General features: G+C 46.3%; 1 protein-coding gene across 1 annotated transcript in view; it reads right to left on the minus strand.

Annotated features, from left to right (window-relative positions):
* Positions 1-1522: 1522 nt before the first annotated feature.
* LOC124605812 (vegetative cell wall protein gp1-like) overlaps positions 1523-24051 on the minus strand; it is a 52577-nt gene continuing 30048 nt past the window's right edge. Inside the window, exons 2-3 of the mRNA XM_047137762.1 lie at positions 14316-14729; positions 1523-1566 (exon numbers count right to left, since the gene is read on the minus strand). Coding sequence (XP_046993718.1) covers positions 1523-1566; positions 14316-14729 — 458 coding nt within the window. The remainder of the gene's footprint in view (positions 1567-14315; positions 14730-24051) is intronic.

Raw genomic sequence — 24051 nt, forward strand, 5'->3', positions numbered from 1 at the left:
CGGACTAAAGTCTCAGTTGTGTGACTGGATTCGTGATTTCCTGTCAGAAAGGTCACAGTTCGTAGTAACTGACGGAAACTGATCGAGTAGAACAGAAGTAATATCCGGCGTTCGCCAAGCAAGTGTTGTAGGCCCTCTGCTGATCCCTATCTACATAAACGATTTGGGAGACAATCTGAGTAGCTTACGTAGATTGTTTGAAGATGATTCTGTCATTTACCGTATTATGGAGTCATCAGATTATCAAAAGCAATCGCAAGACGATGACGAGATATCTGCATGAGGCGAAAAGTGGCAGTTGACTCTAAATAACGAAAAAGGAATCCGCAAAATTTCGGTTACATGATAAATCACACAAATCTAAGGGTTGTAAATTCAAGTAAATACTTAGGGATTACAATTACGAATTACTTAAGGTGGAACGATAATGTTGTGGGTAGAGCAAACCAAAGACGATGACTTATCGGTAGAACGCTGAGAAAATGCAACATGTCTGCTAAAGATACTGCCTACGCTACGATTGTCCGCCCTCTTCTGCAGCATTGCTATGCGATGCGGGGTCCGCATCACACAGGATGACGAACATCGAAAAAGTTCAAAGAACGGCAGCTCGTTTTGTACTAGCGTGAAATATGTGAGAGAGCGCCGCGGATATGATACTTGAACTGGGATGACAATCATTAAAACAAAGGTGTTTTTCGTTGCGGCGGGATTCTCATGAAATTTCCATCACCAACTTCCACCTCAGATTGTGAAAATATTCCGTTGGTACCCACCTACATGGGGAGAAATGCTTATAGTAAGTGAAATCAGAATTCGCACAGAAAGATTTTTAAATGTTCGTTTTTCCCACGCACTTTTCGAAAGTGGAACAGTAGGGAAATAGCTTGAATCCATTGCCTGGCACTTAAATATGAACTGCAGATTAATCATGAAGATATAGGTTTAGATGAATAGCATGCGTTCCGGGTTCGAGACCTGCCACAGTTTTAATCTGCTTGAAAGCTCCATCAGCGCCATTCCGAAGGCTGATTTTATTTGGTCGGGTGCGCTCCCTGTCACAGAAGGTATCGAATCGAGAAGTTGGCCCAGCTATAGCATGTTGTGGAATTTCTCTATAGCTCTTTTGAAACTTGATTTCATTGCTCAGTAACAGCTATACGATGAAGATTCGTAGATGGTGGCTGCTGGGATTCAAATTCGTCTTCTCAAACGCATACTCGCTGTTCAGTAGGATTCATTTCTGTAGCCCTTGTTTACAAGTCTACCAAATATTCACCAGTCAGAAATTCATCTACCAGACTGGCTTGATGCAGCTGCACTTTACTAGCTGGTCAGTACATCGGAAAAGTCGCACATTTTGCTGCAGCTACATTTCTCTGTACCTCAGAGTGCTGACGGTAATCTCCCAATTTCTAATGAAGAAGTGAAGCCCCATGTCCCAAACCAACATTTAAGCCTGCGCACACCAGAATTCCCCCTCCCACCCTCCCCCTGTCCCCACTCTAAAGTCACCATAACCTCACGCCCACGACGTTCCGAGAATCACACCCATCACCACCTTACCTGAAAACGAATGAGCGATGAAAAACTAGGTGCAAGCTAAAGCGTTATACATCTGTGAAGAACACATTCTTGCACTCATTCACGGCACAGTCTAGACGTTGATGACCACACAGTAAATGACTGCGTGTCTGCACTGTCATGAACGGCACATATATAGCCGGAAGTAAAATATACCGAACCATCTTTTCTGTACGTACGCTCTTGTCGTGTAGCTGAAACAGATGGCACTACGAACTAAAGCGAATTGTCTTGCAAGTATAATCGAAGTTTGTTATGGTGGCGGAATATCAGTCCTCCTGCTGAGCGGTAAGTATTCGTCCCTGATTTCGTAACACACGTCGTATTATCCTGTCTCTTGTTATTGACAGTGTTTACCATACATTCCTTCCTTCGCTAATTCTGTGGAGAATCTCTTCATTCCATATCTTATGAATCCACCTGTAGCACCGCATCTCGAACTGTTCGATCCTCTTCTGTTCCAGTTTTCCCACTGTCCATGATTCACTGTCACATAGCGTTCTGCCACAAACGTACATCCTCACAATTTTCTTCCTCAAATTAAGGCCTGTGTTTGACACCAGTACAGTTCTCTTGGCCAGGAACGCCCTCTTTGCCTGTACCAGTCAGTTTCTTATGTCCACCGTCCTCCGTCCGTCATAGGTAATTTTGCTTCGACGGTAGCATAATTCCTTAACTTCTTCTATTTCTTGATTAACAATTTTTGTGTTAAGTTTATCGTTACTGTCATTCCTGTTACTTCACATTACCTTCCTCTTTTTCCGATTTACTCTCAATTCATATTCTATATTCATTAGACTGTTCATTCCATTCAACACATCCCGTAATTATTCTTCATTTTCACTGAGGATAGCAATGTCATCAGCGAATCTTATCATTGATATTCTTTCACCTTGAGCTTTAATTCACTCTTGAACCTTTCTTTTATTTCCACTATTGCTTTTTGGAGTTACAGATAAACCAATAGCGGCGAAGGCTGCATCCCTGTTTTACACTATTTTTAATCCGAGCACTTCGTTCTTGATCTTATATTCTTATTGTCCCCTCTTGGTTCCTCACATATTGTACATCACCATCTTTTCCTGTAGCTGACTCCTATTTTTCTCGGAATTTTGAACATCTTGCACCTTTTCAAATTGTCGAACGCTTTTCCTGGTCCGACAAATCCTACATGTTATATTGATTTTTCTTCAGTCTTGTTTCCCTTACCACCGTCAGAACTCCCTTTCTACATCTACATCTACATGGATACTCTGCAAATCACATTTAAGTGCCTGGCTGAGGGTTCATCGAACCACCTTCACAATTCTCCATTATTCCAATCTCATATAGCGCGCGGAAAGAATGAACACCTATATCTTTCTGTACGAGCTCTGATTTCCCTTATTTTATCTTGGTAATCGCTCCTCCATATGTAGGTCGGTGTCAACAAAATACACTCCTGGAAATTGAAATAAGAACACCGTGAATTCATTGTCCCAGGAAGGGGAAACTTTATTGACACATTCCTGGGGTCAGATACATCACATGATCACACTGACAGAACCACAGGCACATAGACACAGGCAACAGAGCATGCACAATGTCGGCACTAGTACAGTGTATATCCACCTTTCGCAGCAATGCAGGCTGCTATTCTCCCATGGAGACGATCGTAGAGATGCTGGATGTAGTCCTGTGGAACGGCTTGCCATGCCATTTCCACCTGGCGCCTCAGTTGGACCAGCGTTCGTGCTGGACGTGCAGACCGCGTGAGACGACGCTTCATCCAGTCCCAAACATGCTCAATGGGGGACAGATCCGGAGATCTTGCTGGCCAGGGTAGTTGACTTACACCTTCTAGAGCACGTTGGGTGGCACGGGATACATGCGGACGTGCATTGTCCTGTTGGAACAGCAAGTTCCCTTGCCGGTCTAGGAATGGTAGAACGATGGGTTCGATGACGGTTTGGATGTACCGTGCACTATTCAGTGTCCCCTCGACGATCACCAGTGGTGTACGGCCAGTGTAGGAGATCGCTCCCCACACCATGATGCCGGGTGTTGGCCCTGTGTGCCTCGGTCGTATGCAGTCCTGATTGTGGCGCTCACCTGCACGGCGCCAAACACGCATACGACCATCATTGGCACCAAGGCAGAAGCGACTCTCATCGCTGAAGACGACACGTCTCCATTCGTCCCTCCATTCACGCCTGTCGCGACACCACTGGAGGCGGGCTGCACGATGTTGGGGCGTGAGCGGAAGACGGCCTAACGGTGTGCGGGACCGTAGCCCAGCTTCATGGAGACGGTTGCGAATGGTCCTCGCCGATACCCCAGGAGCAACAGTGTCCCTAATTTGCTGGGAAGTGGCGGTGTGGTCCCCTACGGCACAGCGTAGGATCCTACGGTCTTGGCGTGCATCCGTGCGTCGCTGCGGTCCGGTCCCAGGTCGACGGGCACGTGCACCTTCCGCCGACCACTGGCGACAACATCGATGTACTGTGGAGACCTCACGCCCCACGTGTTGAGCAATTCGGCGGTACGTCCACCCGGCCTCCCGCATGCCCACTATACGCCCTCGCTCAAAGTCCGTCAACTGCACATACGGTTCACGTCCACGCTGTCGCAGCATGCTACCAGTGTTAAAGACTGCGATGGAGCTCCGTATGCCACGGCAAACTGGCTGACACTGACGGCGGCGGTGCACAAATGCTGCGCAGCTAGCGCCATTCGACGGCCAACACCGCGGTTCCTGGTGTGTCCGCTGTGCCGTGCGTGTGATCATTGCTTGTACAGCCCTCTCGCAGTGTCCGGAGCAAGTATGGTGGGTCTGACACACCGGTGTCAATGTGTTCTTTTTTCCATTTCCAGGAGTGTATTTTCGCATTCGGAGGAGAAAGTTGGTGATTGGAATTTCGTGAGAAGATTCAGTCGCAACGAAAAACGCCTTTCCTTTAATGATGTCCAGCCCAAATCCTGTATCATTTCTGTGACACTCTCTCCCATATTTCGCTGCCTTTCTTTGAACTTTTTCGATGTACTCCGTCAGTCCTATCTGGTAAGGATCCCACACTGCTCAGCAGTATTCTAAAAGAGGACGGACAAGCGTAGTGTAGGCAGTCTCCTTAGTAGGTCTGTTACATTTTCTAAGTGTCCTGCCAATAAAACGCAGTCTTTGGTTAACCTTCCCCACAACATCTTCTATGTGTTCGTTCCAATTTAAGTTGTTCGTAATTGAAATACGTAGGTATTTAGTTGAATTTACGGCTTTTAGATTAGACTGATTTATCGTGCAACTGAAGTTTAACGCGTTCTTTTTAGCACTCATGTGGATGACCTCACACTTTTCGTTATTCAGGGTCAACTGCCACTTTTCGCACCATTCAGATATCTTTTCTAAATCGTTTTGCAGTTTGTTTTCATCTTCTGATGACTTTATTAGTCGACAAACGACAGCGTCATCTGCAAACAACCGAGGACGGCTGCTCAGATTGTCTCCCAAATCGTTTATATAGATAAGGAACAGCAAAGGGCCTATAACACTACATTGGGGAACGCCAGAAATCACTTCCGTTTTACTCGATGACTTTCCGTCAATTACTACGAACTGTGACCTCTCTGACAGGAAATCATAAATCCAGTTACATAGCTGAGACAATATTCCACATGTACGCTATTTCACTACGAGCCGCTTGTATGGTACAGTGTCAAAAGCCTTCTGGAAATCCAGAAATACGGAATCGATCTGAAATCCCTTGTCAATAGCACTCAACACTTCATGTGAATAAAGAGCTAGTTGTGTTTCACAGGAGCGATGTTTTCTAAACCCATGTTGACTGTGTGTCAATAGACCGTTTTCTTAGAGGTAATTCATAATTTTCGTACACAATATTTATTCTAAAATCCTGCTACATATCGACGTGCCGTTACCTTTTGTAAACTCAAACTGATGATCATCTGATAGATCCTTGTTTTCCTTTCCATGCTTCTGCATATTATTCTTGTTTGCACCTTGGATGCATGAAGTTTTAAGCTGTTTATTCAACAGTATCGCACCGCACCAATCTGCCCTTGCTATCGTCGGTGTTACGTGGATGGTTAGTTTACTGTCCCAAATCTGGTGTCAGTTTGTGTATTGGTTACGTTATAGGCCCCACGCTAGTGAATAAATCGCCGCTTTTTTGTCCATCAGCCATGAGACTTAGTTATTAGTGTTGATCCCCAGACCTCTGAGGTTAACCTAGCAGTGATAAAATTAGTACAGCTGGCAACAGATCACACGAAGTGCGATAGGAAAGCCTAGAGTGTGCTTATGGTTCATCTAGTGTTTCTAGTACATTAAAGACGATGACTGACTGCGCGTGTACTGCTGTACCTCATGCGATGCCCCAACGTCTCGGTCGCCTATTAGAGGAAACAAATTGCAGAGTAGCTACAGGCAGTGCCTTCGTCGACGCGGGGTCACTCTGGTATTCTCCACCTGCTCCGGGTCCGTGGCAGGCTCGAATTACTACATCTCTCCGGGCTCACAAATCATACGCCGCTCTCGCTAATGTGATGTCAAGTTGTCGGAATGCGGTAAGAGGAATTTCATAAATATACCGGGCGCCCGCCGGGAACCTGTTCTGCATCACATTTATAACGGCGGCGAAACGCCCTAACAGGCCTGCGACGGAGAAAACAACAGCTGTCCTAGGCGAGGGCGCCGCTGTAACCTTTGTAGACGTTACACGCGATCATGTGTGTAACACTCTGTTACAAGATGCTTGTACGCTTGAATTCCAAAGAATCTCGGCGATTCGTTTGTTGTGGAAGATGGTAATGTATAGAGCTTAAGTATGGATGGCGCTGACAAGTTTTTCGTATTTCTGTTTTCTGAATCACCTCGAGGAATTCCATCGTTTATCGCGTATGAGAGACCGAACTACTATTTCAGAAGGTATGCTAAAATCTCTTACGAATCTTCTAAAATTTACTGTTAGCTTTAGATCCAGGCATTGTTATTTACCTGGTCCTCTTCCACGCAGAAACAACGGATTTTAGTAGTCGGTGAGAACGAAACAGAAATACAGTTTTTAGTTATAACTAGGTGAATCGTATAATACACTACTGGCAATTAAAGTTGCTGCACCACGAAGTTGAGGTGCTACAGACGCGAAATTTAACCGACAGGAAGAAGATGCTGTGATATGGAAATGATTAGCTTTTCAGAGCATTCACACAAGGTTGGCGCCGGTGGCGACACCTACAACGTGCTGACATGAGGAACGTTTCCAACCGATTTCTCATACACAAACAGCAGGTGACCGGCGTTGCCTGGTGAAGCGTAGTTGTGATGCCTCGTGTAAGGAGGAGAAATGCGTGCCGGCCGCGGTGGTCTAGTGGTTCTAGGCGCGCAGTCCGGAACCGCGGGACTGCTACGGTCGCAGGTTCGAATCCTGCCTCGGGCATGGATGTGTGTGATGTCCTTAGGTTAGTTAGGTTTAAGTAGTTCTAAGTTCTAGGGGACTAATGACCACAGCAGTTAAGTCCCATAGTGCTCAGAGCCATTTGAACCATTTTTGAGAAATGCGTACCATCACGTTTCCGACTTTGATAAAGGTCGGATTGTAGCCTATCGCAATTGCGGTTTATCGTATCGCGACATTACTACTCGCGTTGGTCGAGATCCAATGACTGTTAGCAGAATATGGAATCGGTGGGTTCAGGAGGGTGATATGGAACGCCATGCTGGATCCCAACGGCCTCGTATCACTAGCAGTCGAGATGGCAGGCATCTTATCCGCATGGCTGTAACGGATCGTGCAGCCACGTCTCGATCCCTGAGTCAACAGATGGGGACGTTTGCAAGACAACAACCATCTGCACGAACAGTTCGACGACGTTTGCAGCAGCATTGACTATCAGATCGGAGACCATGGCTGCGGTTCCCCTTGACGCTGCATCACAGACAGGAGCGCCTGCGATGGTGTACTCAACGACGTACCTGGGTGCACGAATGGCAAAACGTCAATTTTTCGGATGAAAAAAAAATAGTTCAAATGGCTCTGATCACTATGGACTTAACTTCTGAGGTCATCAGTCCCCTAGAAGTAAGAACTACTGAAACATAACTAACCTAAGGACATCACACACATCCATGCCCGAGGCAGGATTCGAACCTGCGTCCGTAGCGGTCGCGCGGTTCCAGACTGTAGTGCCTAGAACCGCTCGGCCACCCCGGCCGGCTTTTCGGTTGAATCCAGGTTCTGTTTACAGTATCATGATGGTCGCATCTGCCTTTGGCGACATCGCGGTGAACGCACATTGGAAGCGTGTATTCGTCATCGCCATAGTGGAGTAATACCCGGCGTGATTACACGTCTCGGTCACCTCTTGTTCGCACTGACGGCATTTTGAACAGTGGACGGTACATTTCAGATGTGTTACGATGCGTGCGAAACCCTACATTTCAGCAGGATAATGCACGACCGCATGTTGCAGGTCCTGTACGGGCCTTTCTGGATACAGAAAATGTTCGACTGCTGCCATGGCCAGCACATTCTCGGGATCTCTCACCAACAGAAAACTTCTGGTCAATGGTGGCCGAGCAACTGGCTCGTCACAATACGCCGGTCACTACTCTTGATGAACTGTGGTATTGTGTTGCAGCTGCATGGGCAGCTGTAGCTGTACACGCCATCCAAGCTCTGTTTGACCCAATGCCCAGGCGTATCAAGGCCGTTGTTACGGCCAGAGGTGGTTGTTCTGGGTACTGATTTCTCAGGATCTATGCACCCAAATTGCGTGAAAATGGAATCACATGTCAGTTGTAGTATAATATATTTCTCCAATGAATACCCGTTTATCATCTGCATTTCTTCTTGGTGTAGCAATTTTAATGGCCATTAGTGTATTTTAGTATATTCCTGCTTACTTATGAGACGCATGCAATAAGTAATACAACAAATATTTTTCAGAAAGCAGTTTGGTTTTATTCAGGATTCGAATACAACAAATTATTCGCCACTCTTTTGGTCACAAAACCTTACTTTTCAATATAATCTGCGATCAATGTAACGGCCTTAAGTCACCGTACTGGGCCGGCCAGAGTGGCCGAGCGGTTCTAGGCGCTTCAGTTAGGAACCGCGCGACCGCTACGGTCGCAGGTTCGAATCCTTCCTCGGGCATGGATGTGTGTGATGTCCTTATGTTGGTTAGGTTTAAGTAATTCTAAGTTCTGGGGGACTGATGACCTTAGCTGTTAAGTCCAATAGTGCTCAGAGCCATTTGAACCATTTTTCACCGTACTGGGAAGGCCTGTATGCTCGCAAGGTACGACTCTACTTGTTGACGTCGGAGCCAACGTCTTGCAGCATCAATACCCTCCCCATCATCCACGTACTACTTCCCGCGGAATGCGTCCTTCAGTGCAGCAAACACGTGCGAGATCCGGATTATAGGGTGGATGAGGAATAGTCGAATGATGTTTTGTGAGCTGCTCTCGGGTGCGCAGACTTTTGTGAGGCCTTACGTCGTCATAGTGTAGAAATTCATTTACATTTTCGCGGCGAGGAAAACGCTGTAGTCGTTTCTTCAATTTACTGATGGTAGATTACTACATTTCAGAGTTGATCGTTGCACCATGAGGCAGGACATCAAACAGAATAACGCCTCCTGGGTTCCAGAAGACTGTCGCCATGACGTTACCTACTGAGGGTGCTGCTTTGAACATGTTCTTCGGAAGAGATGTGATGCGGCGCCACTCCATGCATTGCCGTTTTGTTTCTGATCGAAGTGATGAGACCGTGTTTCATCGCCAGTGACGATACTCTACACAAATTTGTCACGATCAGCCTTGTAATACACAAGCAATCACGCACAGATGGTGCTTCGTAGCTCTTAGGCGGTGAGAAAACCAGCAGGTATTACATCTTTGAGTACTGCAACTGATAGAAGAGTAAGTCAGCATTACCAACGGAGACAGACAGTTGAGAAGCGGGATGTTTAATTGCGATCCATCGGTCACTTCGAAGGAGAGCGTACGCACATTTAACAGTAATGATGATGATGATGAGCTTCCATACTCCGAGGAGCGTAGGGGACGATGCGGGAGACCCGCACCGCCGTGCTAGAAAACGTCCTAGTGGAGGCGGTTTCCCTTTGCCTTCCTCCGACCGTAATGGGGATGAATGATGGTGAAGCAGAGGACACAACAACACCCAGTCATCTCGAGGCAGGTGAAAATCTCTGACCCCGCGGGGAATCGAACCCGGAACCCGTGCTCGGGAAACGACAACGCTACCGCGAGACAACGAGCTGCGAATAACTAAATGAAACAAAACTCTTTAACAATCACGACAATCGGCTTTGTCAGTACTGAACAGAAAACGAAACTCCTCTTAAAGCCATTAATTGTGCAGTACGCATTATATAGGTTTATAAAATCATTTTTGTTGTAATTACTACACAAACGCGAACGAAGCACCGGGCTTTAACCTAGTGAGAGACACAGACCATGAGAAATCGTTTGACTCTAAATTTTTACTGTGTAAACGACGTTACGGAATGTGTTGGAGGATGGCTCTGGTACCATTGGCATTTCGCCCCGTTTTCTGGCGAGTAAAGAGGCCAAATGTCGATAAAGTTTCGCATGAGCTCTGATTTCGCCGATTTTCTAGTCGTAGTCATTTTGCGATCTGTTGCCGACTCCTCCCGGAACGTACCCCTTTGAAATTTCAACAGCAAACTCTCTGTGAAGCACAAAACCTCTCTAGTAGCGTCTGCCACAGGAGACTGTTAAGCACTCGGAGTCTCTTCCTCCGGATAGTTACCCTTAGTTGTTATTATATCCAGCGATTTATCACAAACAGCGCAATCGTACAGAAATAGACAAAGAGACCTTTTAATGTGGAGTGCGCTGCATTTACGTTCAGGTTATCTGCCATGCCCGGCCCAAATCGTTCATCCTCTGCAGTTCTTGTATTTCGCTGCAGTCTTCACGAAGCTCCCATTGTTATCCATTACATCATAAGACGGCTATTCGGAAAGTAAGTTTCGATCGGTTACGAAATGGAGACCACTGTGAAAATTCGATAAAGCTTTGCACTGATGTATTGGTCAGTCTCTCTAGTACGTTCGTCGAACGTGTTACATCGCTCTTCTCAGTTCTGCGCTCACAATGAGCATTTGGAGATGCCTAGAAAACACAGCAACACCCAGTCATCTCGAGGCAGGGACCCCACATGGAATCGAACCCGGGACCCCGTGCGGGGGAAGTGAGAACGCTACCGCAAGACCACGAGCTACGGACACATTCAACATTACAGGAGTCAAAGCTGCGTGCTGCCTGATGACTCGCGAAGATCGGATAGGTTTGCGCTACTTCATTACGATGATGACAGACACCTCGCCTAGCGAGTCGCTATGATTTTGTTCACTGTCAGATCTCCGTAGACATTCTGCAAGCGCCTATGAATATCTGCGATGCCCAGGTTTTCTTCCAAAAAAACTCAATGACAGCTCTATGCTTGGAACGCAAGCCCGTTACAGTCGACATTTTGAAGGCTACGTACAGCGCTGCCATCCATCGGAACTTTGTGAAAATATAGGGGCCGGAGCGGGAATATTCCCCAATGTCCCACAACAAATTACTCTTGTTCACAGCCGAAATCGGCCGAGAAAAAAAAATGTTTTGCATTATTTATGAAACGTCACTCGTGCTTACATACTTATCCAGCGGTCAGCTGCGTCAACGATCAGTCTTCACTGCATTCTTTTCTGTTGCTGCTTCCTCCCAATTGACTGCATTCAAAGCTTCCGCATCTTTTGTTTACGTCATCTTCCCCTCCGTTTCTTGGCCTAACCAGGGGTCTTTCAGATGGAATGTGGACAATGAAAGGTGACTTAGGAAGTCGGTTTTCTGGCACATGGATTACGTGACCTGCCCACTGGAGTCACCTGCTCAGTTGATATCGTAAAACCTTGGGCCGGTTCATCTTCTCGTAAAATTCGTTATTCTTTCTTGCTCTCAAAGTATTTCCGTCTCTCACCGGCCCCATATTCTTCTCATAGTCTTTCTTTCAAATGTTATAAGCTTTCACATCTCTCTTTCAGTTAGCGTCTATCTCTGTGAAAGGACAGTGGACTGTGGGGCGTATAATGGCATTGTATATCTTCAATACTGTTACATGCCCCATTGTCCTCTATGGTTCAGGGAAGTGAACACTTCCTAAACGGCGTTTACAAAAACTTCAAACATTTTATTACACTAATGAATTTACGTATTTGTTTATTTATGTTGTATTATGATCCCCATGTTGCATGGTCTTGGTTAATGCACTTATACATTCAAAACTGGAAGACGTTAGTGTCAGGGGTATAAGGTCAGATATTGTGATAATTGCTACCTTAATATGTACCCACTTCAGTTTACTAGTTGCTTTTTCTCTGCACCTAACAGTCTTGACACAAACATGTCACATACTGTACTATATGATGTTTTGGTTCAAATGGCTTTGAGCACTATGGGACTTAACATCTGAGGTTGTAAGTCCCCTAGAACTTAGAACTACTTAAACCTAACTAACCTAAGGACATCACACACATCCATGCCCGAGGAAGGATTCGAACCTGCGATCGTAGGAGTCACGCGGTTCCGGACTGAAGCGCCTAGAACCGCTCGGCGACACCGGCCGGCTCATATCCTCAATATCGACAGACGATGAACTGTTCTATGTTTTCTGCACAGTTATAACTAGAGCACCATGTGGATTATGCCTGACAGTATAGACTAACAATTGAGCCTCCATGCATCCACTCTTCAACGCCTGTCCTGCTGTCCAGAGCAAACATGCATTAATGGCTTGCTGTTGCCACATGGACATGGAGGTAATAACCAACCTAAAACATACTATCCCTAATGACTATAATTATTAGTCTACAAATGAAGTACACACCGACGTGATGTTGTTCAGCACAGTGTCCTCAGAAACAAGTGAAAACATCTGCTTTTACGTATTAGGATTACGGAAAGGATTGGTAGTCAACAGCTCGTATTGTTAGTCAGTCAACAGATTGTAATAATAATGTAATAATACTTAGAAAGTGTATTTTTTTTGTTAACATACCTTTTTTTTTACAAGGATCAATGCCTAATGCAGGGTCAATTAGAATGTCAGTAGTGTTTGTTGCAGGATTATATTCGTTTACAGGATATCATATTTTGGAACGTTTCCACACCGACCCCTGTTTGTGCTATTCAATCTGCTGCTGGGGACGATGTTATTAATTTTGCTTACTTTGTGCTTTTGTGTTCCTGGAGTGCATTGTGACTTGTTAGTTAACGTGTGGCAATCCAAGCAATAGCTCGTGAGTGGACGATGGGATTTAACAATGCAGAGACAGTCGAAATGCTCATGGTATATGGAGAGTGTGGGAAGAATGCAGTCCGCTCTCGTGACAAGATATTGTCAGTTTTTGGGTGTTATGTTGACGAGTTGCGCAACGGATTGATCTGACAAGTACCTTTTGGCTCGTGCAAGAAGCAATTTCCACCCCACACTACTACAGAAGTCAGACAGACGCTCCTAACATACCAAAAAGAAATGCCTGAGAAACTTTCAGCAATAAATATCTTCTGGAGACGTCAACTGTAAGGAAAAGCACAAAAATATTCTATTTTCTTACGTAACTAGTGAGATACTTGGGTGCTGGAGTATTGCTAGTTAGTGTAAGAAAAACATTAAACGAACTGAAAATATTTATTGCAAAATTTGAGAAAATCAAGTGAAACTTTTATTTATAAACTGATACACAAATTTCCGTGTTCTTTTAGGAATAGGATGTTACCTCTTATGGATAGGAATCCTGTTAATGAAATTTATATACAAAGTGTGGGAAAGCTCTTTTATCCCGTTTCTTTAAGAATGTTATTTTGTTGGCAGAATGTCTGAGAGCTGCGCCTCCTCAACTTGAATAATTATCCTATTGAATTTTTCTAAGTACGTTCGAGGCTGTCGCGTGAGAAATCTAATGGAGTGACGTGAATGAAGTTTTGTGGCGGCGTTCGTAGCGACAAACAATTCGCTGTAGAAACGGCTTACGAAGTCACCGCCACACTTTTAATAGCGGGCCGACCGGTCCGCTGGAACAGTGAACAGAAACATGAAAACCCAAACACTCTGATTAAATAAAAGTCGGTACTTATCTTTATTAACGAAGATACAGAAACACAGTAGTGAACTCCGTGTCTACAGAGATCTGTCTAGTTCGAGTCGGAGCGGCTAGGTCAGCGTCGGCTGACGACAAACAACAACTCTGCTGCGATGAACACACAACTGACTAGCAAGTACACAATTCGGCGGCGAGTATACAACTGAGCGGCGAATACAGAACTGTCCTAGCGCTCGCGACTCCAGCGCTTAAGAAACCAGAAGCCAGCGGTGGCGCGCGCAGACTTGCGGCGATTTCCTGTCTCGCTGGCGCTGCTTATGCGGACGGCGTCCGGACTTTGATGCTGCCAACCTTTTGGCAGCGGGCTCGGGTGGCATTACTGGCTAGGATATAACACTCCTCCCCCCCAAATCGCCGCACCGTCGTTGAATAATGACGTGGCGAGCGTCGACGGCGGGGGAGGGGTCTGGCCGCAGGCGTAGCAGAAGAGACCGGGGCGGAGACTGTTGTCGGTGGCAGTCCCCGGTCCGCACCCCAGCATTGGCTGCGCGGGGCCTCGGGAAACACCGACTGAAAACCGAGGTCAGGGTGCACGCCTGTGACCACGGGCGCAGCTTCAGGTACTGGACGCGACGGGGCGTCGGGACCCACGAAGAGAGGCAGCGTCTCCTGACGCTGCGTCGACGGCTGCTGAGTGGGCGCCGGACAAGGCGCTGCGGTGTCAGACTCCTTGGGGGTGCCCAAGGAAAGCGGCTGCAGGACAGGCTGCACAGCCACCGCTTGGGAAGGCGGCCCGGCTGAGGGGTCGACGTCCATCAGCTCCGAAGGCGGTGGCGACTGAAGAGGGACCGCAGGCGCCGGAGCGACCACCTGGGGCGCTCCCGGATGAAGCTGCGCGGGAGGCATCAACGGGACGGGCTGTCGGCGTGGTAGCGGCGACGGCTGCTGCTGCTGCCCTGGGGGCGGCAGCGAAGTCGGAAGGCGCGGCTGGAACCCGCCGCGGACCAAATCTGTGGACAAAGAACGAGCGGCAGAATCCGGGCGGCCAGCGCGGCGCAACTGGTTCTGATGCCTCCTGTGCACCCCAGTAGCACCTTGAACAGTATAAAAACCGCGACCCTGGACACTTATCACGGTACCACGTTCCCAACGACGGCGACCGTGATAAACTCTGAAAAAAACGGCGTCGTTGCGCTGAAAACGCGTGCGATGCTCAGAAGCGGCGGGTCGATCCGGGGGGTGCAACAACCGTAGTAGGGTGCGATGACGACGGCCGTGGAGAAGCTCCGCAGGCGAAGGGCCGTCGCGTGGCGTGGTCCGGTACGACGACAGGAACGTGATGAGGGCCTGCTGCCGAGAGTGCGTAGCACGAAGGCGGTCCATATGATCCTTGAATGTGCGTACAAAACGTTCCGCTGCACCATTCGATTGAGGATGGAACGGCGGAGTAAGAACACGGGGAATGCCATTGGCAGAACAAAAACTTTCAAATTCAGCAGAGGTAAATTGTGGACCATTGTCAGACACTAAAACTTCTGGAAGACCCTCAATACAAAAAATTGAAGTCAACGCCTGTATAGTTTGTGCAGAAGTTGTAGACCGCATGGGCACAACAAACGGAAAATTACTAAATGCATCTATCACGATGAGCCAAAGAGAATTCCAATATGGACCAGCGAAATCAATATGTACTCGCTGCCAGGGACCGGCAGGGCGTGCCCACTCAAAATAGCGTTGAGGCGGAGCAGCTTGGTGTTCGGCACACGTCGAACAATCTGTAGACATCTGCGTAATCTGCTTATCAATGCCGATCTATGTACAATGACGGCGGGCAAGCTGCTTGGTGCGGACCACTCCCCAATGACCTTGATGTAACAAGTCGAGGACCTTGGATTGGAGCACTTGGGGAACCACTACACGAAGCTGGTCATTCTCGGTGCGTAACAGCAAAACTCCGTGCGAAACAGACAACAGATGACGTTGCGGATAATAGCGACGAACCACAGGATCCGATACGTCCTTTGCCTTGGACGGCCAACCACGTTGAACAAAACGTAATAGTAAACTCAGATGAGGATCCGTAGCTGTCTCACGTGCCACCTGACGATAATCAATCGGAAAATCCCGGAGGGATTGATGCTCATCGGCGTCAATCTGATGGCAAGAGTCGTCAGAGGAATCGAAGACATCATCCGCAGCAATCGGCAATCTAGAAAGCGCGTCAGCGTTTGCATGCTGAGCTGTAGGGCAATACAGTATCTCATACTGGTATTGTGATAACAAAAGATCCCAGCGTTGTAGTCTCTGAGCTGTCCGCTGAGGAACTGGTTTAGACGGATGAAACAGTGACGTCAGGGGCTTGTGATCTGTTACTAAATAGAATGGTCTACCATAGAGGTAGTGATGGAATTTTGTGACACCGAACACAATAGCCAACGCTTCCTTGTCCAATTGGCTATAATTACACTGAGCTTTGTTTAGCAATTTAGATGCGAACGCAATAGGACGTTCGGTGTTACCGACTCGGTGAGACAACACAGCACCGAGGCCGAAAGAAGAGGCATCACAAGCTAACACCAGAGGCTTGTTAGGGTCGTAATGGACCAGACAACGATCATTCAATAAAGCCTCTTTAAGCTGCTGAAAGGATGATTGGCAATCAGCTGACCACACAAACGGAACATTCTTACGGCGGAGACGATGCAACGGTGCAGCAATCTGTGATGCATTAGGTATAAACCTAATATAATATGTCAATTTGCCAAGAACTGCTTGCAATTCATGCAGATTGCGAGGGGCGGGCAAATCACGAATAGCTGCTAAATGTGACTGGGAGGGATGAATGCCTTGAGCATTAGTAACATGTCCCAGATACTCCATCTCCGTAAGGAAAAATGAACATTTATCGATGTTGCAACGTAGGCCTGCCTGAGACAACACTGTAAACAAACACTCCAAATTACGGAAATGTTCAGCAGGCGTCCGACCGGACACAACAATATCGTCTAAATAGTTGCAACACGATGGCACATTAGCCAGAAGTTGTGACAAAAAACGCTGAAAAACAGCTGGAGCTGACGCACAACCAAAAGGCAAACGCAGAAAACGGAACAACCCCAACGACGTGTTTATGACAAAATACTGTTGTGATTGCTCGTCGAGGGGCAATTGCAAATATGCTTCACGGAGATCAATTTTGGAAAAGAAACGAGCTTCCCCTAACTTATCCATCAGCTCGTCCGGTCTAGGCAAAGGAAAAGAATCAATGACAGTCTGAGGATTAACTGTCGACTTAAAATCAGCACACAAACGTAACTTGCCAGACGGTTTCTTTATAATAACTAAGGGAGAAGCCCGCTGGCTCGCTGGAACGGGTTGAATAACACCGTTGTTTTGCTAACGACGAAGTTCATCTGCTACAGGTGCCCGGAGGGCGTGAGGCACTGGACGAGCACGAAAAAATCGAGGCTGAGCATTATCTTTTAACGTAATATGAGCGGCAAAGTTCGCAGCACAACCTAGTTCGTCTTTAAATATGTCACTGTATTGTTTACACAAATCGGTTATGCTGTCTTGAGGAACAACAACAGAATTAATTTGCAACACATTGTCTTGGATAGACAGGCCAAACAAGTCAAAACAGTCTAATCCGAAAATGTTTACACTGTCTGTAGCGCGGAGCACTGTGAATGAAACTGTTTTTGTATTGCCACGGAATGTGGCTGGCACGCTACATACACCTAACACAGGAATTTGTTCTCCACTATAAGTAGCCAAAGAATGTTTTGCCGCTGAAAGTTTAGGGCGGCCGATAGCCGCATACGTAGCACTATTTATGAGAGTCACAGACGCACCAGTGTCTAATTGAAAATTGAAGGTCTTATCCTGGATGCGTAGCTTCACAAATAGTTTATTACACTGTCTCTGGATCGGTGCAGTGGAGGCGGAAGACACAAAATCAGCGCGTTTAGCGCGTGTTTGCTGCTTACGACAACTCGTGGGTTGGGCGGGTGGAACAACAACTCCCGCTTCACTTGCAGTCTGTACATTACTTTTTACAGCGTTTGAATTACGCTTGGGTCGCATAGCAGAGGGCTGGGTGGGTGGCTTATTGCGAACAAGTTTATTACCCACACGAACCGTGGAAGAGTCTTTAAACGCGACCTTCTGGGCGGGCTGGCTTTGAAGAACATGAATATCCATGGGCTGGGCAGCACTAGAATTGTTCTTGCGTTTACGCAAACAAACAGTCTGGATGTGTCCTTTCCTTTGACAAAAGTGACAAACCGCGTTTCTTAACGGGCAACGTTTACGAGGATGAGCAAGAACACGCTTAGGGCAAGACTTAACTCTATCATTTTGCACACGCGGCTGACGAATGTGTTTAACATGACGCGGCCGGCTAGTGTTTACAGTCTGACTCTGCCGGTGGGGCCGCGGGCGTGACATAACTTGCTTAGCACAGGCAATTTGAGAAATACATGGCTGTTCTAACTCACACTCAGCATAGTCAAAAGTATCTTGGGCTTCAATGATGTTCATCACAGTCTCTAATGACGGGTAGGGCAACTTTAAGATAGCAGCACGAATACGAGAATCTGCAATGTTTTGAGTAATAGCGTCTCGTAACATGACATCACTGTAGGAAGCTCCACACACACAATTAAATCGGCACTGACGGGTGAGGCCCCGTAAATCTGTTAACCACTGTTTATTAGATTGATGTGGCAGTTTCTTTAATCTGAAGAACTTGAATCTGGCTGCTGCCACGTGAACTCGCGACTCGAAATACTCAGCAAGCTTGTTAACAACAACGTCATAGTCTAAAGCTTCTGGCTGGGATTCCGGAAACAACTTACAAAGTAGTCGATAGACTTCCACGCCTGCAGTGGAAATTAAATAAAGCTGCCGCTCAGTACCTGTGATTTTGTAGACTGTCATGTGCGCCTGCAACTGCACGAAATATTCTCGCCATTCTTCTCGTGATGCATCAAAAGCACGGAAAGGTGGTGCTGCCTGTGCTTGTTCCTTTTGTGTTGGAGGATTAGCCGCTTGTTTGGCGATTGCTTCCACCAGACTTTGTATTTGCTGACTCTGTAACAAGATCAACTGTTGTAATTCGGCAGACATAGTGAACACAAATTAAACCAGCCCCCAAAAGTTTATCGCTATAAGTAGTATAACCAGAAACAAGTTGAACCAGCCCTGCACACGAGTTCGGAAGCCCTCGTCGCCAGTTTTGTGGCGGCGTTCGTAGCGACAAACAATTCGCTGTAGAAACGGCTTACGAAGTCACCGGCTCACTTTTAATAGCGAGCCGACCGGTCCGCTGGAACAGTGAACAGAAAGATGAAAACCCAAACACTCTGATTAAATAAAAGTCGGTACTTATCTTTATTAACGAAGATACAGAAACACAGTAGTGAACTCCGTGTCTACAGAGATCTGTCTAGTTCGAGTCGGAGCGGCTAGGTCAGCGTCGGCTGACGACAAACAACAACTCTGCTGCGATGAACACACAACTGACTAGCAAGTACACAATTCGGCGGCGAGTATACAACTGAGCGGCGAATACAGAACTGTCCTAGCGCTCGCGACTCCAGCGCTTAAGAAACCAGAAGCCAGCGGTGGCGCGCGCAGACTTGCGGCGATTTCCTGTCTCGCTGGCGCTGCTTATGCGGACGGCGTCCGGACTTTGATGCTACCAACCTTTTGGCAGCGGGCTCGGGTGGCATTACTGGCTAGGATATAACATGAAGTATGTTATTTCTAATGAAGGGAAGATGGGGCTCGCCTACGCTGCAGCGCACAATACCGTGAGCTGCGACAACTGCTGCCTGCGTCGTTAGACGCTGAAAAATAACAAAACTATCTCTTTCTCTCTGGATTGACCTTCGTCAGTCGAATGTTCACTACACCTTGATGAAGTCAAGGACTCGTTCATTTTTGGAACACAACTTACGACCAGCTTAGAGACAGAAGTGATGACACTTTCTGCAGGACCCGACCATCATTTTGCAGGACAATGCTCAACCACGTACAGTGCAAGCTATACTGATTTGTTTGACTGATGGGGCCGCTAAGTGCTATACCACCTACTGCACTCCCCTGACTTAAGCCCTCGTGAGTTCAACTCGATTTCTAAACTGAAGGAAACACTTCACGGCATTCGTTTCAGAGCTGATACAAATTTGTCGGGCAAATAGACCGCGCCGCTCGAACTGTCAACACAAGTGGCACTGCTAAGAGTATCCTACGACTTACACATCGCTGGGTTATACAGAATGCTGGGGACTACTTTGAAAAATCAGTAAAACTTTGAAACATGCATCTATTTTGTACGACCTGTAAATAAATAGTTGCCACTATTAAAGTTCCAACCCTTGTATATTGTCATATATATTGCCATATAAAACTCCCTTGCGGTCCGCCCGAAATTACTTTTACGGTACTCCTATGTGTAAAGACTTAGTTCCGTTTATAGTGACATGCTGTGCTGTATTTGCTAGGGACACTCCAGTCCACTCGGAAAGCTGGTCTCATATCCAGTGCACCTACATTTTTTTTAATTAGTCGAATGTACTGAACTGCATCAAAAGCCTTCCGGAAGTGAAAGAAACCGGCGTCCGGTGTCGTCAAGGACGCAGATACCTATTGCCTTCTCGGCCTTCTGGGTCTCGTTGAGAACAGAACGAGCGGATTTTCACAGGATCGTTGATTGTGCACATTGTGGTCATTCCTACATAGGAGGTTATGGGTATGTGTACATAGAAAGTGTTCCAAAATACTACAACCGACTGAAGTCAGCGATTTCGGCTACAAATGCATGCAGTCAGTTTTTGACTCTCGACAAGGTTTTGACTACACTTAAATCGGAGGTGAAGATGAATAGGAAATTTCGGCCCTGTTTGTAAACACAAATTCTAAGACACCAAACTTATTAGTCATTATCTCAGTAACTACTGAAGATAATTTTCGGGTAAGACATTTAGAACAATATCATACTATCCCTATGACCTGCCCTAATCAGTTGTATCTCCCATTCCATAGCTGATAAGTTCAAATATCATCTCTAATACCGTAGCGTTATCCGAAAATTTACGGGCAGCCACATACACGTTTTCCATGAAATGTTCCGTCGCTACTGCTCCTAAGGTAAGGGAGTTTGTAAAGTACACTGTTTGCATGTTTGATCCGACTCCAGTACTTAACTTCAACGTTGCTTAGTTTTCGCCATCCATACTTACCTCACTAGACATCATCGAATTATTTACAGCTGGTAAACACACTTCCACCACCGGAGTCAAGCCTATATTTGAGATATATGATCCTGTCTTAAATAAAGATTTCGTTGGTATTTTAGGCAGCTTTCAGTTTCAAGTACTACATGGACATTATTTTCGTTTATAAGCGATGCGGTATTTCCCTAGTAGTCGCTTGTTGTGTGTAGTTCATGCCTGCCATCTTAAGAGGTGTCTTGTAACTTCCCACTCAATAGCAGAGTTCGAAAACTCCACGTCCAGGATCATCACAGAATCATCTGAACCTCTGGTTTCAACTCTCAACCCGGCTGAAAGCAATGCTATAGATCGCTAGCTCAGGTTCCATACCACGTGCGAGACTTGATGTGTTGGTCAACACAGGCAGCTGACAGCAGTAACTGGGGAAGAAATAATATACAGCCAGTCAGTTGCAAAATGGTAGGTTTATTAAAACTACTATACAAAAAGTCTTCTTTAGAAGGGAATAGTTACAACCTATACAAGTTAACAATGGTATGTATGAACAGGGTGGTCCATTGATCGCGACCGGGCCAGATATCTCACGAAATAAGCGTTAAACGAAAAAACTAAAAAGAACGAAACTTGTCTGGCTTGAAGGGGGAAACCAGATGGCGCTATGGTTGGCCCGGTAGATGTCGCTGCCATAGGTCAAACGGATATCAACTGCATTTTTTAAAAATAGGAACCCTCATTTTTATTACATATTCGTGTAGTACGTAAAGAAATATGAATGTTTTAGTTGGACCACTTTTATCGCTTTGTGATAGATGGCGCTGTAATAGTCACAAACATATGGCTCACAATTTTAGATGAACAGTTGGTAACAGGTAGGTTTTTTTAAATTAAAATACAGAACTTAGGTACGTTAGACTTTTATTTCGGTTGTTCCAAAGTGATACGTGTACCTTTGTGAACTTATTTATGAGAACGCATGCTGTTACAGCGTGATTACCTGTAAATACCACATTAATGCAATAAATGCTCAAAATTATGTCCGTCAACCTCAATGCATTTGGAAATACGTGTAACGACATTCCTCTCAACAGCGAGTAGGTCGCCTTCCGTAATGTTCGCATATGCATTGAAAATGCGCTGACGCATGTTGTCAGGCGTTCTCGGTGGATCACGATAGCAAATATCCTTCAACTTTCCCCACAGAAAGAAATCCGGGGACGTCAGATCCGGTGAACGTGCGGGCCATGGTATGGTGCTTCGACGACTAATCCACCTGTCATGAAATATACTACTCAATACCGCTTCAACCGCACGCGAGCTATATGCTGGACATCCATCATGTTGGAACTACATCGCGACTCTGTCATGTAGTGAAACATCTTATAGTAACTTCGGTAGAACATTACGTAGGGGATCAGCTTACATTGTACCATTTAGAATGCCATCTATAAGATGGGGGCCAATTATCCTTCCTCGCATAGTGCCGCACCATACATTAACTTGGTGAGATCGGGACATCATCATTTGTTGCACATCGTGGTTGACGTTTCACATGTGGCTGAATACTCCCTGTTTCCTTAAATAACGTAACTATCCGGCGAACGGTCCGGACACTTGGATGATGTCGTCCAGGATCCCGAGCAGCATACATAGCACAGGCCCGTCGGGCATTTTGATCACAATAGCCATAAATCAACACGATATCGATCTTTTCCACAATTGGTAAACGGTCCATTTTAACACGGGTAATGTATCACGAGGCAAATACCGTCCGCACTGGCGGAATGTTACGTGATACCACGTACTTATACGTTTGTGACTACTACAGCACGATGTTTCACAAAGCAAAAAAAGTGGTCCAACTAAAACATTCATATTTCTTTGCGTTCTACACGAATTCGTAATAAAAATGGGGGTTCCTATTTTAAAAAACGCAGTTGATATCCGTTTGACCTATGGCAGCGCCATCCAGCGGGCCAACCATAGCGCCATCTGGTTTCCCCCTTCAAGCTGTACGAGTTTCGTTCTTTGTAGTTTTTTCGTTTGATGCTTATTTCCTGAGATATTTGGGCCAGCCACTGTCAATGGACCACCCCGTATATTGTTACGAATACAGAAAATTAGTCAGGCTTACTAGGTTACATGTTATAACGGACATATGTTAAAATACATCGGAAAGGCGTGAGTCGAACGTAATATGCCACCTCTGTAATAATTAAAATGTGGACGACATGGTTCCTGTCTTTTGGTATTTTGAATCCATGGTAGATGAGCTCTAATAAACCTTCCACTTGGCAACTGGCCGGCTGTTTATTATTTATACAACAGTATTTCATCCTAAGTTCGCTGCTCTAGCTAGGTACAAAATTTTTAAATTGAGGAAGACGTCTGAAGCATGTAAGCGACACAATTCGTGCCGAAATATGCCACGGTTTGCAACGGGGTGCAGCCAAAGCGCTCAACAGCTGCTTGCGCCACATCTCAAAAGCGATTTCGGAGCAAAGTGGCCATTGGTCTCTCTTCTCGACCTGTCTGCTGTCTCTCTGAAAGGTTCCGTCATCGTCCCGGTGTAAAGGGAGAGCCAGTGGCCAGTACCCACTTCCGTATTCCGCTGAGTGGCAGTGGGTCAACTATGTGCCAGTCATACCCAGGTGAGGGTAAACTGGCCAGGTCAGGCAAACAGGTAGTTGCTGCGCATCGGGAATCCTAGGCGACGCTGTAGGTTAACAGAGCCGCCTCAGATTTCACCGCAGGTGCCTCAATGCAACCGCAGCGCAATGCGGCAACCCGAAACCCGTCGGTCGTGGTCAATGGATATTGTGTTTCGGACAATGGCCAGTTGCTATTCTACCCCTAAACAATAGACACAGCCCTTATATATCTATACCTGCCTTCAGTTACACATTAAAGTATGCGAGGAATAATAGCTGAGGTGGTCGCTAGAGCAGTGGTTACCAATCTTTCTGAGACCATTCCGTCTGAGTGCAAAGAAATATTAGTTGACAACCCCAACTTTCCTACGCCCTCGTCATTAGCGCCTAACTGAACTGTAGAATGAAAATGCATTTTCTTCTATCACTTGCATTGATAAAAT

The sequence above is a fragment of the Schistocerca americana genome, chromosome 1, assembly GCF_021461395.2.
Source record: "Schistocerca americana isolate TAMUIC-IGC-003095 chromosome 1, iqSchAmer2.1, whole genome shotgun sequence".
Lineage (NCBI taxonomy): Eukaryota > Metazoa > Arthropoda > Insecta > Orthoptera > Acrididae > Schistocerca > Schistocerca americana.